The sequence below is a fragment of the Odocoileus virginianus genome, chromosome 4, assembly GCF_023699985.2.
Source record: "Odocoileus virginianus isolate 20LAN1187 ecotype Illinois chromosome 4, Ovbor_1.2, whole genome shotgun sequence".
Taxonomy (NCBI): Eukaryota; Metazoa; Chordata; class Mammalia; order Artiodactyla; family Cervidae; genus Odocoileus; species Odocoileus virginianus.
This window is the reverse complement of record NC_069677.1, coordinates 10,670,095-10,684,392: the sequence shown is the minus strand read 5'-3', so window position 1 is coordinate 10,684,392 and position 14,298 is coordinate 10,670,095. Positions and strand designations below refer to the sequence as shown.

The window sequence follows — 14,298 nt, the reverse complement described above, 5'->3', positions numbered from 1 at the left end:
AGCAGGGAGGCTACTGACAGACAGGCCTGAGGGTCTGACAGCAGGACTTAGTAAAAACTGTAACAGGCGGTGGTCCCTCTTAGGGGGAGCCCTGGGGAGCTCTTTAGATGGTAGAGAATTCTGTCTGTTTCATATTGGTGTCATCATCTGTTTAAACACTTTAAAGGTGACATTCTTAATTTTTTATTTTAGTCTGACACAAGTTTTGAATGAGCTGGGAGCCTTCTAAGAGCCATTTTCAAGGCAAACTACTCATGTACATTTAATGCGAATTCAGTCCATAAACATGGGGTGCTTTAGAGAGTGGTAACTTGGCTAGTAAAAGTTGACAGGTGGACAAAACTTCCAAGAGAAAATGTCTAAGGAGAAATTCGGAAGTGTTTTTCTTGCTAACCCCATGTAAAGTGAGGAAGGATTCAGAAGGGAACAGGCGAATGATTGCAGTACAAAAGAAGACACTTGGATCCACACCAGCGCTATAACAAAGCTGTAGGGGCTTCTTAATTTTCAAGCCCAAGAAAGCCCAAGGCCTTGCTCATGTCTCCAGTTTTGATGAGCAAGTTTATACCAGTTGTTGTTGTTGTTCATTCGCTCAGTTATGTCTGACTCTTTGCAACCTCATAAACCGTAGCACACCAGGCTTTCCTGTCCTTCACCATCTCTCAGAGCTTGCTCAAACTCATATCCATTGAGTAGGTAATGCCATCCAACCATCTCATCCTCTGTCACTCCCTTCTCCTCCTGCCTTCAATTTTTCCCAGCATCATGGTCTTTTCTAATGAGTCAGCTCTTTGCACCAGGTGGCCAAAGTATTGGAGCTTCAGTTTCAGCATCAGTCCTTCCAATGAATATTTAGGATTGATTTCCTTTAGGATTGATTGATTTGATCTCCTTGCAGTCCAAGGAACTCTCAAGAGTCTTCTGCAGCACCACACTTCAAAAGCATCAATTCTTCAGCTCTCAGCCTTCTTTATGGTCCAACTCTCAAATCCATATATGACTACTGAAAAAACCATAGCTTTGACTATCTAGGCCTTTGTCGGCAAAGTAATGTCTCTGCTTTTTAATACACTGTGTGGGTTTGTCATAGCTTTTCTTCCAGGGAGCAAGTGTCTTTTAATTTCATGGCTGCAGTCACCATCTACAGTGATTTTGGAGCCCAAGAAAATAAAGTCTGTCACTGTTTAAATTGTTTCCCCATCTATTTGCCATGAAGGGGTAGGACTGGGTGTCATAATCTTAGTTTTCTGAATGTTGAGTTTTAAGCCAACTTTTTTGCTCTGCTCTTTCACTTTCATCAAAAGACTCTTTAGTTCCTCTTCGCTTCTTGCCATAAGGGTGATGTCATCTGCATGATATACTAGTTATTGTATGAGAATTAATGAGAAAAGTAGCAAATAGCACCTGTTGTGTGAATGCTTAACTTCCTCTAAATAATAGCTTTTCAAAACCTATTATTGGAATTATATCAGTTCCTGTAAGTGTTAAAATGAGACCATAAGTTATCATTTTTAATGAGGAACATTGTTTTGATAAACGATCTAATCATTTAAAGCCAGTTTGTTTTAATTCCTGTAACAACTCCACGCTCTACTTTTGAATGAACTCCATTCTACAGATAAGGAAAACCAATACTCAGACGTCAAGTCAGCAGCCACAATCCACCAGCTCACAGGCAACCCCTCTAGGCCTCCAGTTGCCTCAGCCCACATGCTTGTTCTGCTGCTCTGGGTCTCTGAGAAGTCATTTGTTTGATACTTTTGCTTCCCCAGAGCAAGAGTTTTATGTTTAAGTTCATGACTAGGGACCGTCTTCAGAAACAGTTTCTGATGAGTCAAAACAGAGCAAAAATGGTCAAGGAGGGAAAACTTGGAGGGTCTGTGCTGTGCTTAATCATTCAGTCGTGTCCAGCTCTTTGCGACCCCCTGGACTTTATAGTCTGCCAGACTCCTCTGTCAATGGAGATTCTCCAAGCAAGAATACTAGAGTGGGTTGCCATGCCCTCCTCCAGGGGATCTTCCCAAGCTAGGGATTGAATCCAGGTCTCCCACATTGCAGGCTATTTCTTTACCATCCGAGCCTCCAGGGAAGCCCAAGAGTACTGGAATGGGTAGCCTATCTCTTCTGCAGGGGATCTTCCCAACCCAGGAATTCCCCTGGGGTCTCCTGCATTGCAGGCAGATTCTTTACCAGCTGACCTACTCGGGAAGCTCTGGAGGGTCTATATAGAAGAGTGGTCTCTCTCTCTCTGTCTTTGTCTCTCTCCTTCCTTTTCTCTCTCTCCATATTCCTTTCTTCTCCCACCTTCTTTCCTCTCTCCTCTCATTCCTCTATCCCTTTCCTAAGTCCTGCTACAGTTTAATCTACATGACATCATTTTTTACTTGTCAATAAACTGCTTATGGGGTTCCCTGGTGGGTCAGACAGTAAAGAATCTGCCTGCAATGCAGGAGACCCAGGTTCGATCCCTGGGTTGGGAAGATTGCCTGAAGAAGGGAATGACTACCCACCCCAGTGTTCTTACCTGGAGAATTCCATGGACAGAAGAGCCTGACTGGCTACAAGTCCATGGGGTTGCATAGAGTTGAACATGACTAAGCATGTGCACTGCTTATAACCATTCTTAATCTTAGTTCTTGTCTTTCCCACCATAGGACAAGCCTGTTCCTTTTCCTTTCTCTCAATGTGGAACAGAACCCTCAACACCCGGCTACTCAGTTTAATGGCAGAGAGAGCCAGTGAGTGAGTGGAGGGCCATTGGCTAATTGACCTAGTACCCGAGCAACAGGCAAGTTCACTTCAGAAATTTAGTCCTAGGCCAGTAAATCAAGGAGGCTCAGCCTGCCCTAGATTCCAAAGAGAAAGGGCCCTGTGGGCGTGGTCTCAACAGACCAGAGGAAACACTACTGTAGGGGAGACCTGGGATACATTTAATCTGGCTCCATTTGAGCTGGGTTGCAAGTCTGCCACTGCATCCCAGGGACCTCCTCCCTTGGTATACCACAGCCAGAGTCTGCCCTCCCCAAATGAAAAAGGTTCAGGTTGCCTGAGGTGCTATGGCCCCTGGGGGCCTCTTCCCTCAGACCCTGGTCTACCTACGCTGCCTGAAACCAGGACTGCGCCAGGTGACAGCTAAAGCAGGGCTCCAGGAGAGACGTATCTAGGAGAACCAGCTACTCTGGGCCAGAGCACAAGGACAGAAAGTTCCCAGGGGAATCTAGCTGACTGGCCTTTGTTCTCAGGTCAGGAAGGGAGCATCCAGACCAGGACCCCATTGGCCATGTCAGGTTTTCAGCCAGCTTCCTTCTCTGAGTCTCAACTCATTCTGCTGTAAAATGAGGGCACATTCTTCCCGACTTCAGAGGGTATTGAACATAAACTGAGAGCTGCGGATATCCTTTAGAATCGTTAAGAGCTGACCTTTGTAAGGCATTGTTATAATGTTATCTCAGTGGCAGCTGAGACCTTTCAGATCTCTGACATATGTGAATACCCTGGTTTGGGAGGACACCATATCGTATCATTTCTCATTGTATCAATAGTTATTATCAGATTGAGTTTGCCTAACCAAAAATAGATTAGGAAAGGCACAAAACATTTATTCTTGTACTTATTATGTGCCAGATATTCTTTAGCTGTTTTACATATGTCATTTCTTTGACTTATCTGAAAATCCGGCAGTATTTATCATGCATTATACTAATGATGTGTGCATTACCCTTATCACATGGGCATGATTGTCAATAACTGATGATAACTGTATTCGTATCAGTTTAGAGGAGAGAACACTGAGGCTTAGCTTGGGGGACTTGCTTCAGATCACACACTTCAAGCTAGGATCTCACAGCACCCATTTCCATCTGTCTCTTCTTATGTATTTAAATCCATGCAAAGAGGGAGCATAAACTGATATGTGATCTGTCGGCCACAGATGAGCCAGGATAAATTGTGTATGGCTTTGGAATGAAATACAAACATACACCTCGCCCTCTCCCCTGACTTTCCCTGCTCCGTGTTAGCTTTTCTCCCTTGTCAGGTGTCTAGGATGGGGGTCCACATAGCACATCTGTCCTCATGGGGAGTCCAGCGTGGCCATCCCTGCAGGTGACTGGCTCCCTTGGAAAAGACAATCTCGGAACACCTTGGCCTCGTGGTCAAGAGGCCTGGGTTTGAGCTCTCAGTCTGCCTGTCACTGGCTCTGGGACCTTAGATACCTTACTTCACCGGAGCACATCCCAGCCTCTCTCCAGTAAAGCTGGGTGGTGGGCTTGGGGCTGGGGTTTCAGGATTCAAGTTAGGGCTGCTTTTCTGGGGTTTTCTAAGGAAGCTGCTTGCCCTAAAACTGACATCCTCAGTGGCTCTGGGATCTGACCCCAGAGTGTGTTTGCAGGGGAGGTTTGGTTGTTTTCCTCATTCTGTGAAGACTCTGGGGCAGCGACTGGGGCTGAGCCCGGCTCTCTGTGGCTCTAGTCCCACGTGACCTTGAATGGCAGGCTTGAGAACAGGTTCATTCTGCACATTTACTCCCCATCACTTCCCTCTCCTCTTTGTTCTTGCTGTGGGACCCTTGCTGGGGAGGCAACAACAGGGTCAGAGATGATGGGTGACATTGGAATTAAATGCCTGCCTGGGGCAGTTTCCACAGATCCAGACACTGTCACTCATCTCTCTCTGGAGGAGTGCAGTGAAATTTTGTTCTCAAAATTAGGTTTACTTTAGATATATCCATGATATTTTTAAGCAACACATTTGTATTCCTAACAGTATTTCCCTTAGGTGACATAAAAATGAGAATCTTTAATCCTGGGGTGAGGCTCCATTTGCTCTTCTGCTGCTGATAAACCCACCATGTAATTAAGCCCAAGAGGTAGGTGTGAGTGAGCGCTCATGCCAGCCTCACACACATGCGAACGTGGGTGATGGATAGCTGGACAAAGTACTTTCATATATTATCTCTTTAAACCACCCAGGTCCTGTAATAGTACTGTTATTCCCCTAAATAAAGTTGAGGATGTCAAGCTTTAGAAAGAGAGAGTGCCTTGCCCAAGACCAAGTCCCAGCCTCAGATCCTACATTTCAGTGGCTTTCAGAGAACCAGTGAGTGTCACATGGCAGGCAGTGCCCAGGACACCCTCTCAGGGCAGGGGGTTGTAGCTAGGCATTCAGTTGCATTGGCTGAGACCCGTAGGGTGGCTTGGCTTTGCCAAAGCCCCAGGCCTGGAAACTGAGCAGTAGGAAGACCTAACACATGGAGGAGTCAAAGAGGAGCTGTTAACTGCTTGCAGGAAAGGGAGCTGGAGGTTTTGATGTTCCTGCAGCATCTGGGAAGGAGAGTCCATCTGCAGTGAGCTCTGTGAAGCTGGGACTCTGGCCAAGACAGTGGAGAGGCGGGAACTGGGAGGGCTCTGGACAGGCAAAAACAGTTTGTCCTTGAGCCTTCTCGTTCTGTGTGAGAGGAAATTCCTCAACTCTCCCGAGGCAGCCTGCTTGCCCAGGGAGATCTAAGCATTCCCAATATTGGGTCCCTCGAGCCCACTGCATGGGCCTTCTGCCAAGGGTGTCTGGCTGCCCCTGTCAGAGGCGATGATGCCAGGGCTGGGGCAGATTGGCTCTGAGAGCCTGTCCTCTGGTCATGGGTCCTGTGTCCCCTTGCACTCTGGCTCCACGCCCTTCACACAGCACCTGCCTTGGGGAAACTTGTCCTTCCACCTGCCTGGTCTTCCCAGCCTCTCCCACCCTCATCCCCAGAGGCTGTGCAGGGCATGCTCTGAGTATGGCATATTTTGTTTTCATTTAGTGGCCAGTTTGTAGTTAGGCCTTTCCCAGGTATGTAAATCAGCCTAGAAATGTATTGTCATGGCTACAGGCTTCCAGGAGAAGATCTGGTTTGTGTGGCTGTGGGCTAAAAAGAACTCAAAATACCACAGTCCTCCTGCCCCCAAACTTAGAGTTTACCTTAGAGATACCATAGCCTTCTTTGTCTCTACCCCTGCCTGCTCCAGACCCACCTCCCCCGCCCCCCACCAAGACAAAAACAAAAAGACTGAAAAAGAATTATTGAAGATCAAAACCGTGTGGCTCGCAGGATGAAGGGCAGGATCAGAGACTGAGCAGCTGGGAGCTGTGGGAAACACATACCAGCTCACCTCTCCGCTACCCCTTTCCCTTTGGCTCTTGTGAGGCAGGTCAGAGCCCAGCTTAGGGAGGATTCTGAGAAAGAAAGAAAGCCTGTTTGTTACCCTACCTCCCCCAGAGAACAGAATGGGGGTGAGTGGGCCAGCCCTGAACCCAGAGAGTTGTTCTAGTTTCTGTCTTTGACTAGCTGGGGCACTCTTTCCCTCTCCCAGAGAGAGATTCACCCCACCCCACCACCCTATTTTGGCTGTACAGCAAACTGCATATATTTATGGTGTTTACTTTGAACTTTCATGCATGAAACTTTCACCACCATTTTAAGAAATGAACATCTTCTTCACTCCAAACGCTTTCTTATGCCCCTTTACAATCTATCCTCCAACCCCTGCCCCAAACAACCTGTCACTATATTTTGCTTTTTCTAGAATTTTATATAAATGGAATCATCCAGTATACTTTCTTGGTCTGCTTTCTTCCATTCAGTGTAACTTTGGTGAGATTTGTCCTTGTTGTAGTGTTTTTGTTAGCGCTGAGGAGTATTCCATTGGTATGGATACATCACAGTGTGTTTATTCATTCACTTGTTGAGCATTTGGGTTTTTCCAGTTTGGGGCTATTAGGAAGAAAGCTGCTATGAAAGTTTGTGTACAAGTCTTTGTTTGGACATGTGCTTTCATTGCTCTTGTGTAAATACCCAGGAATAGAATGAATGGATCGTGTGCTAAAAGTTAATCAACTTTTTAAGAAACTGTCAGATTGTGTTCAAAAGGGTCTGAGCTATTTTGCACTCGCACCAGCAGTGTAGGAGAGTTCCAGTTGTGCCACATCCTCGCTAGCAGGGTCCTTAGGATGATCAGTCTTTAACTTTAGTCATTCTATTGATGTAGTGTCTTTGATTTTCTTGAAGTGCTTTAAGTCTCAGGAGATGGTAGGGGAGCACCCCACAGTCACAGAAAACCATGAAGACGCTCTCTAGTTCTGTTTTATGAGAGACATCTAGATATTCAGTCCTCCCTCTGTACCTGCGGGTTCTGCATCTATAGATTCAAACAACCGCAGATCAAAAATATTTGAGAAAAAAAATTCCAGAAAGTTTCAAAAAGCAAAACTTGAATTTGCCGTGCTGGCAACTGTATCATGCTTACATCGTATTAGGTATTATAAGGAATCAAGAGGTGATTTTAAAATATATCGGAGGATTTTGGGTTATATGCAAATATTATGCTATTTTTTTTTTATGTAAGGAACTTGAGCAGCTGCAGATTTTGGGTATCAGCAAGGAGTCCTGGAACCAATCCCCTGCAGATACCAAGGGATGACTGTATTGTTAGATGAAAAGGCAAGGTGCCAAGCATTGTATATAGATTGCTATCAGTCTTTTAAGAGAAGAAAAATAAAAGTATATACCTATGTACTATTGTGTGTTATACACATGGACCATCATTGGCATGATGAACAAGAAGCTGGAAACTGGTTGCCTCTGGGGAGAGATATTGGGCCAGAGGACAGGGGTAGAGGGGAGACTGTACACATACTCTTTGTACCTTTTGAACTTTATGCCATATGAATGTATCACTTATTCAAAAGAGTAAATAAAATTTAAGGGGTAAAAATCTCATAGGATGCCAAGCATTGGCTCTCCCCCAACACTTCTATCCCCTGGAAGTGCTCCTGGGGACCCAGAGCCTAGGTTGGACATGGCCCTCCAGAGGCCTCGTCCTTTCCTGCTGGGAGGCAAGAGCACTGTCATGCCATGCAGGGAAATGGGCACATCTTGTTCCGAGGGGTCTTCTGGGCCTCCCCCACTCCTTATCTGGCAGTAGTCAGTTTCTGGTGGGAACATGAGCCCCGGCATGTTCACATGCTGTGTATTCCTTTAGTCCGTGTCTGTGGAATGAGTGAGTGGATGTTCACCCCACATTCTGTTTGCCACACAGAGAAGAAGAGTGAGGAGAAGAGTGAGTACCTCCTGCCTGCGGCCCCCAACAAGCCCGTCGCACCCCTCTTCCTGCAGGGCCTCTCCGATCTCCAAGTCATGGACGGGAGCCAGGTCACCATGACAGTCCAGGTGTCAGGTCTGTCCCCATGTCTCTGTCCTCGGGGTATACATGAAAATGGACATGGTTGCAACATGGGCATTGCTCCCCGATGTCCTGCTCAGTTCATTGATCCATCAGAAAATCAGCCTGGAACTGTCAGTCAATGGACCTGAAGAAATGAAGCCTCTTGGCCCCTCTTTTCTGTTTTCTCTGGGCAGGAGTTTCTGGATTCAAGGTTAAGTGGTTCAGGGGAAAAAGATGGCCATGCTTGAGAGGTGGGGGATTAATTGAAAACAGTGTGGCCAGTGTAACTGGAGATTGTGAACACTGGTCCAAAACCAGATGATGTGAGAACTCTCAGACTCTTGAAAGATAGTTGCTGTATTTAAATGTTACGGCAAGAAGATGGAACAGAGGCCTTCTCATATAGGGATGGGATGACAAGAGCATGGGATGAGCAGCCCAGTGGAAGACGTCACAGTCCTTGCTGGAAGCCAGCAAGCGAAGCCTGGGGAATCTCCTGGCACAGTCTTAATGACATAGACTTGTGCTGGCCTCTGATAAGTCCTGTTGACAGCCTGGAGGTCCTCTCTGGTTTTTCAGTTTCTTTGGAGCAAAGGCGATAAGGATGAGCTGGGAGAGAACCCGTTGTCTCAGGGTGGACTCCCTGCTCCCAAAGGCTGGAGGCAGTTCCTGGATAATGCAGGCAGAGGCTGGGTCCCCTCCGCTGCACACACTCCTCAAGTTTAGAAATCAGAGGCCCCCCGGCCTCCAGACACGGGGTTGGCTTCCCCATCGAGGCAGGTGGTGGTCTTCACTGCCCTTGAAAGAGCCCGACACCACGCAGCTATTCCCGGGGTCTTTCTCCCCTGGAAGCAAAGCACCATGGCTCAGCTCTTATCACAGAGGAACCCTCACAGGTGGCTGTTGTTCTATGCCCCCCCAAAATTGCTGGAAGCTACCCCCAGGGAAGTAGACTAGCAAAAACTGAAAATGCCATCCACTGTGAGCTGCGTCTGGAAAGCCTGACACTCCTCTTCACCCTTGGACATTTGTATGGTACCAAAATGAAGTGCTAATGGAGCCTTTCCTTGGTGAAAACTGACAAGGGAGTTTCTGTGAAGCCCTGTGTGAGGTGTGCGGGGCAGGAAACAGAGCTGCAACCCACTGATCCAGCTACCACTCAGCATTATCTGTCTGAATTCTGCTTTTAAAAGCTTTTCTACCAGTGTATTTTTCATCTCTGAAATCATTTTTTTTTTTTCACTTCTGGGTTCTTTCTGGTTTCCCCAAATTTGTTGTTAAGTAATTATAATGAACATGTATTGAGTACTTTCTTTGCTCCAGGTGCTGCTCTAATCGGCTTCTCTAGTGGGCTGCTAAGGGGGTGGTATTAATTTATTTAACCCTCCCAGTAAACCTATGAGGTAGGTAGGGTTAGAATATTTATGGATGGGAAGACTGAAGCAATGCAATGTCACAGTACTAAGTAGAGTTGCCCACAGCCCAGGGAAGCGCCTCTCTGACCAGCTCCCCTGCTGCTCCTCTCCGTTCAGGGAACCCGCCCCCGGAGGTCATCTGGCTTCACGATGGGAATGAGATCCAGGAGTCCGAGGACTTCCACTTTGAACAGAGAGGCACTCAGCACAGCCTGTGTATCCAGGAAGTGTTCCCGGAGGACACGGGCACTTACACCTGTGAGGCCTGGAACAGCGCTGGAGAGGTCCGCACACAGGCCGTGCTCACTGTGCAAGGTGAGGCTGACCTGTGACCTGGTGACCAGAAGCGGGGCAGGGACGAGGTAGCTATGTGGTTACGGTCTCTCCAAAGACGATCTGAAGGTGAGGAAACCATGTGAGCCTACTTTGTTGCCATCTCCTCTGCTCCCTTGGTTCCCTCCCAGCCCCAGCGGCCAGCTCCACATCCTCGTCTGAGGCTCTGGCTGAGTGGGGCCACCCTTCCCTGCCTTTAGAAACCCCTGCTCTCCCTGGATTACTGGTGATCAGCTGCATAGAGTGCTAGGAGAGAAATCTCCTAACACACTTTGGAGGTGAGGGCCTATGAGGGCCCTTGCCTTTAGAGAACCCATACTTAAGAGGAGAGACAAGTTAAGCACACACAAGCAAGTGACAGCTCTTCATCATACAGATCATTGTTACCTATCCCAGTGCCCCTGTACCTTCTAGGTGACTTCCCCTTGCTTTGGCTATACAAGTTCATGTTAATATTGCCCTCTGAGAAGCAACCGAGACAGATTTACCATGAGAACGAGGTGCTCTCCCTGAGTGTTCAATAAGAGTCATTTCTGGATGAGCTGTTCTTTGGGTAACATGCTGTCTTCTGACCTTCACCGCCTTGGAGAATTGAATGGATGCTCTCGGCTGAAAGGCCTTCCTCTCTAACTCAATACTCTGCTAACTTCAGAGCCGCAGGATGGCACCCAGCCCTGGTTCATCAGCAAGCCCCGCTCAGTGACTGCCTGCCTGGGCCAGAGTGTCCTTATCTCCTGTGCCATAGCCGGTGACCCCTTCCCCACTGTGCACTGGCTCCGAGATGGCAAAGCCCTCTCCAGAGACACTGGCCACTTTGAGGTGCTTCAGAATGAGGATGTGTTCACCCTGGTGCTGAAAAACGTGCAGCCCTGGCACGCCGGCCAGTATGAGATCCTGCTCAAGTGAGTCTGCATGCCCTGCTGACTTCCTCTAACCCCTCCCCACCCAGTTCCTACCTCCTGGTAAAGTCGCTACTTGGGACTGGGAAGCCAGAGGAGCCACAGAAGAATGTGGGGCTGGACTTCAGGGAGAAGAAAGAGCAGGCGTGGTGCTGCTGACAAGCTTTTGTTCTTCCATCTCAGGACAACAGAGGTTCATTGAGAGCCTTCCCCTCTGAGCTCAATTCCCCAGAGTCCTCCATATTATTACATCCTGGTTTTGTTCCTCCTATTATTTGATATATGAAGAATATGACTGAGGAAAAATGGATTAAAATTGGGAAAGCAGCGTTATCTATTGTGAAGGGAATACGCTGTGCTAAGTTGCTTCAGTCACATCTGACTCTTTGTGATGCCATGGACTATAGCCTGCCAGGCTCCTCTGTCCATGAGATTTTCCAGGCAGGAATACTGGAATGAGTTGCCATTTCCTCCTCCAGGGGATCTTCCCGACCCAGGGATCAAACCCTGGTCTCTGACGTCTCCTGCATTGACAGGCAGGTTCTTTACCACTATTGCCACCTGGAAAGTCCCATGAAAGGAATTTGTTATCTTTCACCTTCATACTTAGCAGCTTGAGACAGCAATAATATTCTCACAGTTTGTATGGGTTTTGCCTCAGGCTTTTATACAAGGTTGCAATGAAGATATCATCAGGGGCTACTGCCCCTGAAGACTCAACTGAAGCTTGAGGGTCCACATCTATGATGACTCACTCACTCACAAGGCTGTTGGCAGGAGGCCTCAGCTCCTGGCCATGTGAACCTCTCCCTAGGGCTGTTTGAGCATCTTCATGACACTGCAGCTGGCTTCCCCAGAGCTGAGGGTCCAAGGAAAACAACTAGGTTCAGTCTCCTATGACCATTCTTCGGCAGTCATTACTTCTGCCACGTTCTATCCGTGAGAGATGAGTCAGTAAGTACAGCCCATATTCAAGCAAAGGGGAAATAAGTTCTCCTCTTGGAGAGAGGAGTATCAAAGAGTTTGTAGACATTTAAAACCACTACAGGGACATTAACTGTCCCCATTCATTTCTCCTCCCTTTCAAGGTCTTTCTAGGAAACATGGGAAGGTAAGGTCCATGAAGGCACGTTGCTGTGTTCCCAGTGCTTAGAACATTGTCTGCCCGAAGTCAGCATTTGGTAGCTATTTGTTAAATGGATGTGATCCAGAAATATTTTTTCAACTTTAAAATGCTCTAATTCTTGAAACTCCATGTCCACCCTGGGTTGATGGGGACAGAACACCAGCCCCTAGGGTTGGTATTAGCACCGAAGAAGAGCACTTGTCTTTACCATGACTCTGCAAACAGATTTGCCACATCCTGAAGATGGTTGAACTGCTCTGGCTCAGGTACCTGTCCTCTTTACAAGGGGCTTGCTCTCCTGGATCAATCATTTCCCTGTACTGAACCCACGGTGTTTAGGGCTCTGAGCTATAGACAGGCTCTGTAACCATATGCCAAAGCTATGCCATGATGGAGCTTTGTTCTAAGGACAAAACCTAGCATGTGCTCCATCTACTTGGGTCCTTTCTGGGCATGTGCTTTATACTTGAATTGTTAGCTTTTGCTGCATAACAAACCATCCTAATATTTGGTCAGTTTTAGTAAAATAGCCACTTATTACTTCTTGGGCATCTTTGGATCTGCTAGGAAATCCTACTTAGCTGGCAAGGCTCAGCAAACCTCACCTGAGGTAATACCACATCCGTGGCAGCTGATGAGATGGTTGTGGGCCAATTGATTATCCTGTCAACGTCAGCAATATGCTCAGAACACACCAATGCCCTTAGCCTTGTTCCTGAACTAGTTATTATCGGAAAACCAATCTGCCTCCAAAATAGAGAGAAAATAGTTTCTTCCTCTCAGCCAGCGCAAATAATGGAAACTGATTCTGTGTTAGAACAGAGCTTATCTGTATGAAAGGAACAGTGCTTTCAGACAGTATTCATGTACTCAAGCTAGACATCCTAGAAGAGATGAGTTTTTTGTGGGATTTTGAGGCAAATGAGACAAGTCTCACTGGATAGCCTGAGTGTGAGAGGGTAGGAAAGAGCAGAGCAAGGCTGTGGGAAGCCTGCCAGGCCAGAGTGGAGGGTTGCACTGGGAGGTCGGCAGGCAGACCGTCTGGGCCCAGCTGGGGATAGTCATAAAACTTAGACTGTCTTAGCTGGAAGGGACTTCAGAAGTTACTGAACCACCTCCTTGTTTAATAATGGGGGAAGCTGAGGCCTCAAGGTCATGGCCACCCAAAGGTGAGTAGCAGAGCCCAGACTGGAACCCTCAGCTCTGTCATTAAATCAGATGCTCCTCCATTCTTTTTTTAGCACACTGGAACTTGGGAAACCTGGGACAGGACGTTACACTGGGGTCCCCAAACGTGCATCCCTCACCCATCTTCCCTCCCCTGAGTCCAGTCTCCTCATTCCTTTGGGAGACTGCTCCCTGGCCTTGGCTTTTTCCCCAGTAAGGAGGCAAGTCCATGGAAAATTGCCCTGGGGAGTGTGTGCCAGGCCTGCCAGGGGCTCCTCTGACTTTTCTCAGACCCAGACCTAGAGAGAATCAGACCTGTACCCAGGACAGAATGCCTTTCAAGGACAGAGACTAGGAGGAAGCTGGGCTGAGGGTGGGGGTGGGACAGGTGCTCTCTGTTGCTGCTGTAGTTGGGGGTACATATAGGTGGTTGATTCTTACCTTCCCTCCCCTTCCCTAGTTCTCCTGAACTAAACGGGGAAATGTCAGAAAATCAGCTCCAAATTCTAGCTGAAATATTTGAAAGTTTGATACTTGCCAGGAAATTAGTTCTTTAATTTTGCATATAGAATCCATTTCAGGGGTGGTTGATTCATTGTGGGGCAGGGTCCAAGATTTTGTAACCAGAGAGTGGGCTTCTGACTCAGGCCTTAGGAGGTAGGGAGCACAGAGCATTCTGTTGGGTGCGAAAGGTGCCGCTTATAGAGTGACAGCTCCATACCTCTGTGGCAGCACCTGGGCTGGGCATGGGGTTGGGGCCTCAGCCTCAGGCCTGACTTTTTAACTGAGTCTGTGCCGACACTAAAGAGACCCCAAGAGGCTGATCAGCTGTTTAGGTTATCTGGGTGTGGGTGCCAGATAACCGGCCTCTCTGACCTTTCCACATGAACCCATGATTTGCCTTAAAAGTCTAGCCAAATATTTAAAATGGATAACCAACAAGGACCCACTGTATAGCACAGGGAAGTCGGCTCAATGCTATGTGGCAGACCAGATGGGAGGGGATGTGAGTTTGGGGGAGAAGGGACATATGTATATGTATAGCTGAGTCCCTTTGCTGTCCACCTCAAACTATGACAACATTGTTAATTGTCTATACTCAGATACAAAATACAAAGTTAAAAGAAAAGTCTAGCAGAGATTTCAGTTTGTGGCTGTAG

At 47.5% G+C, this 14,298-nt stretch overlaps 1 protein-coding gene across 4 annotated transcripts in view; it reads left to right on the top strand.

Annotated features, from left to right (window-relative positions):
* MYLK (myosin light chain kinase) overlaps window positions 1–14,298 on the top strand; it is a 282,381-nt gene that overhangs the window by 181,464 nt on the left and 86,619 nt on the right. For all 4 annotated transcript variants that reach the window (XM_070466095.1, XM_070466096.1, XM_070466094.1 and 1 more), the window contains 3 exons: window positions 8,073–8,210; window positions 9,731–9,928; window positions 10,599–10,848. In XM_070466095.1, the coding sequence (XP_070322196.1) occupies window positions 8,073–8,210; window positions 9,731–9,928; window positions 10,599–10,848 (586 nt within the window). The remainder of the gene's footprint in view (window positions 1–8,072; window positions 8,211–9,730; window positions 9,929–10,598; window positions 10,849–14,298) is intronic.